Raw genomic sequence first — 4,131 nt, 5'->3', positions numbered from 1 at the left:
ACTGAAATCTCCGTGAAAGACCTACTATATACAAATATATATATTAATGCTAATCTATTTCTTTTATTTTGCAATTCAATTTCATCACCTACCATCTTTTCTCTTAGAAACAAATAATGCATGTTGTATTTTTGAACCAAATTTCAATTAAAATTCAGGTAGACGATCATAACATAACTAAAATACAAAGTTCAAAACAATTCAAAAGAACTGAACTAAAATGAGAAAATCCGAGCAAAAATGATACGTTGTGTACTTGCAATATACATAGCTGAACCGGGAACTTCCAGAGGCCACAAGAAACCGCAGGTAACCACAATCAGACTCATTGATAAAACATGGTAGAGACTGACACTCACAGCATACCAAAAACAAACTTAAACAATAAGAGGCAAAGATGGAGATCAAAGCCTCTAACTATAAACCGGCGGCGCGTGGGCCTTCAAGAACATAAAAAATTCTCCATAGTTGTTTTGATAATCAATAGATTGGTGTCGGTCTTCACCAACTTTAACTCTCATTCTATTTCACACGTCTCAAACCACTCATTCTTCGCAATTAACTATCTTCCCTAATTAATCAAAAATTGATATCCACATTTTGGCTATTATTTTATTCAAATCACTTCCTTGCGTATTCGGAAGATCGACTAATTAATTTATGTAACGGCTATAGTCATACTGATATTGTTATCTATTATACACAGTCTGTTCTTTTTCTTTCTCTAACCGTTGAAAAATCAAAAGCATATATTTCTTTGGTATACTAATATCAACCACCTCAACAACAAAATCATGCCCATTCTCTTTCGCTTCTCACTATATAAACAACACTCCTAAAAAGTATTCACCAATCCATACTCATTCTCACCTTCCAAATCTCCCACCTCTCTCTCTTCTCTTCTTGTCTGATGGGGGCTCAGGAGAAGCGGCGTCGTTTCCAGCCAATAACAAGCTATGAGATTAAGGACCGGTCGAACCAAACCGTGACTGCTGATCTCGATGGGACGTTACTAATCTCTCGTAGCGCATTTCCTTACTATTTCCTCGTGGCCCTCGAAGCAGGGAGCTTGCTCCGCGCTTTGATCCTACTTGCGTCCGTACCATTCGTCTACCTCACGTACCTCTCCGTCTCCGAGACACTAGCCATCAACATTTTCATCTTTATCACCTTCGCTGGTCTCAAGATCCGAGACGTTGAGCTCGTGGTCCGTTCCGTCCTACCGAGGTTTTACGCGGAGGACGTGAGACCTGACGCGTGGAGTATGTTCAACACGTTCGGGAAGCGGTATATAGTAACAGCTAGTCCACGGGTCATGGTTGAGCCGTTCGTGAAGACATACCTAGGAGTCAATAAAGTTCTTGGAACGGAACTCGAAGTCTCCAAATCGGGTCGTGCAACCGGTTTTGTTAGAAGACCAGGTGTTCTCGTTGGTCAACACAAACGCGACGCCATTTTGAGAGAGTTCGGTGGCGTTGCGTCTGGTTTACCTGATTTGGGGCTTGGCGATAGTAAGACGGACCACGATTTCATGTCAATTTGCAAGGTTATTTCCGTCACTTATCTTCTTCTTTTTTGTATGATATGTTATTTTCGTATCTTTTTATTACTGCTATCTAACTCAATAAATACTTTATTCACGACATTATGAGTATATAATTACTCCATCAGTTCTTAAACGTAAATGTTTTAAAGAATTTTGATGTTCCAATATTTAAGATGTTTTTTATTTTTCTAGGTAACATTTTATTTATTAAAAACTATATAACCAATTATATTTGATAATCTATTTTGTAATTGGATGAATAACATTAATTTATGATTTTAATGATATTTTTTAGACAAAAAATGATTTTCTTAATATTCGTGTTTTTACCTAAACATCTTATATTTAGGAACGGAAAGAGTATATGTCAATGAAATTTGGACGTAGGTGCAGCTTTTCCGGTTGAGTAGTTATTGTGTTGTCCTATGGTGTTCACTGTTTAGTGTGTACAGCCCTTCTTAGAGCATCAGCATCGCGGAAACCCAGTTCCGTTTCTTAAAATTTCTTTTTTTTTGTTTTATCTGTTTTTTTTATATAAAAACAAAGAACCAATCACGGGTCGCCACGTGTCGTGGGGCCTGCAAAACAGTGGATAAACTCACAACAATCAACAGGAAACTACGTTTCTTCTCATTTTGTAGGACCCATCTCATCTTTTCCTCTAAAAACCCTCTTAAATACCTCGATAAAGATGCTCTTATTCATTTTGGCCAATCATATAATATTTTTTAAAATGTCTAGTTGCACTAAATGAGGATAAAATTAGGTAAATAATTAAAGAAACTTTTGTTCTTTTATAGTTCTTTTAAAGAAGCTAAAGTCATTTTACGTGCTTAAACTTTCTTAGACCTTACGTATCTACCCAATAGACTATTTTAGAATTTTGTTTTAGACTTTACGAGTGAATTCTTAAACTCTGTGATAGAATCAGTAACTTTTAGGTTCTTTCATACACGAACCACTGTTTTTTTTTTGTCATGTAAAAGCCATGATCATATTTGTTTTGTTCTTCTTCACTCTCAAATCGTAAACTGCTAAATAATTAAGTCAAAAATATAATTTGGTCAAAAAAAATTATCCTAGGTAATTATATAAATTACTTACACATGTAATATGTATTACATGCATGTTTTTCTAATCACTAATAATTTTGATAGTACATATGTCTCTCTCATGAGTACTATGGTATCGCATCATATAATTCGACCCAAAAAAAATCAAAAGTGCATGCTACCAGACAATTACGTACAAATCACAAGTACTTTTCAGCTTCAGTTAATATAACAACTTTTTTAATTGACTGCAGGAGGGTTACATGGTGCCACGTACAAAATGCGAACCATTACCAAGAAATAAACTCTTAAACCCTATAATATTCCACGAGGGCAGATTAGTCCAACGACCAACTCCGTTAGTTGCATTGTTAACTCTCCTCTGGCTTCCCGTCGGTTTTCTAGTCTCTCTCATCCGCGTCTACACGAATATTCCGTTACCGGAACGCATCGCCCGTTACAACTACAAGCTCACAGGGATCAAACTAGTCGTCAACGGCAACCCTCCTCCGCCACCTAAACCCGGCCAACCAGGCCACCTCTTGGTCTGCAACCACCGGACCGTCCTCGACCCCGTGGTGACAGCTGTCGCGCTCGGTCGGAAAATTAGCTGCGTCACGTACAGTATCAGCAAATTCTCTGAGCTAATCTCTCCAATAAAAGCCGTTGCGTTGACTCGTCAGCGCGAGAAAGACGCAGCGAACATCAAGCGTCTCTTAGAGGAAGGTGATCTCGTGATATGTCCGGAGGGAACCACTTGCCGTGAGCCTTTCCTTCTCCGGTTTAGTGCACTCTTTGCCGAGCTTACGGATAGGATCGTTCCCGTGGCGATTAATACGAAACAAAGCGTGTTTAATGGTACAACCACACGTGGCTACAAGTTTCTTGATCCTTACTTCGCGTTCATGAACCCGGTTCCGACGTTCGAGATCACGTTCCTTAAACAGCTTCCGGCTGAGCTGACGTGTAAAGGAGGCAAGTCGCCGATAGAGGTGGCGAATTACATACAGAGGGTTTTAGCAGGAACCTTAGGGTTTGAGTGCACCAACTTCACAAGAAAGGATAAGTACGCAATGCTAGCTGGTACCGACGGTAGGGTTCCGGTGAAGAAGGAGAAGATATGATTATATTTGATTGGAGGAAAGAGATGATGAAGAAATAATACAAATATTTAAATCTTTTTTTTTTTCATTTAGCAAGAATTGGTAAGTTTGTTAATTTATTTGTCTTCTATGCTTCGATAATTGTTTCTTTGCAAGTTTTTTCGTGATATTTTCAAGTTTTACTTTTAGTATAATAACGATTTAAGAAAGAAAACCTTGATGTGATCATTTGCTTGATTGTATATAATATTTGTCTTTTTAATCGAATGTAAATTAATTCTGACCCAAAAATCTGTTTTACATTAAGCTCATCTTAAGCATGTTATACAAATATTTGTCAATAGTGTAAACAGGTTATAAAACATATAATGGACACATATTTTCTAATATGACGGTATGTGACATTTCGTACATCTAACAATAATATATG

The 4,131-nt window shown here is 37.5% G+C and overlaps 1 protein-coding gene across 1 annotated transcript; it reads left to right on the top strand.

Moving 5' to 3' along the window:
• The first annotated feature begins 730 nt into the window (after positions 1-730).
• On the top strand, positions 731-3,870 carry LOC106337253 (glycerol-3-phosphate 2-O-acyltransferase 6). The gene is made up of 2 exons (XM_013776332.1): positions 731-1,546; positions 2,853-3,870. The coding sequence occupies exons 1-2, from the start codon at positions 911-913 to the stop codon at positions 3,720-3,722; spliced, it is 1,506 nt and encodes a 501-aa protein (XP_013631786.1). The 5' UTR covers positions 731-910; the 3' UTR covers positions 3,723-3,870.
• Positions 3,871-4,131: the final 261 nt, after the last annotated feature.

This window comes from Brassica oleracea, chromosome C4 (assembly GCF_000695525.1).
Source record: "Brassica oleracea var. oleracea cultivar TO1000 chromosome C4, BOL, whole genome shotgun sequence".
NCBI lineage: Eukaryota > Viridiplantae > Streptophyta > Magnoliopsida > Brassicales > Brassicaceae > Brassica > Brassica oleracea.
The sequence above is the reverse complement of the archived record's forward strand: the minus strand, read 5'-3'. Positions and strand labels throughout refer to the sequence as shown.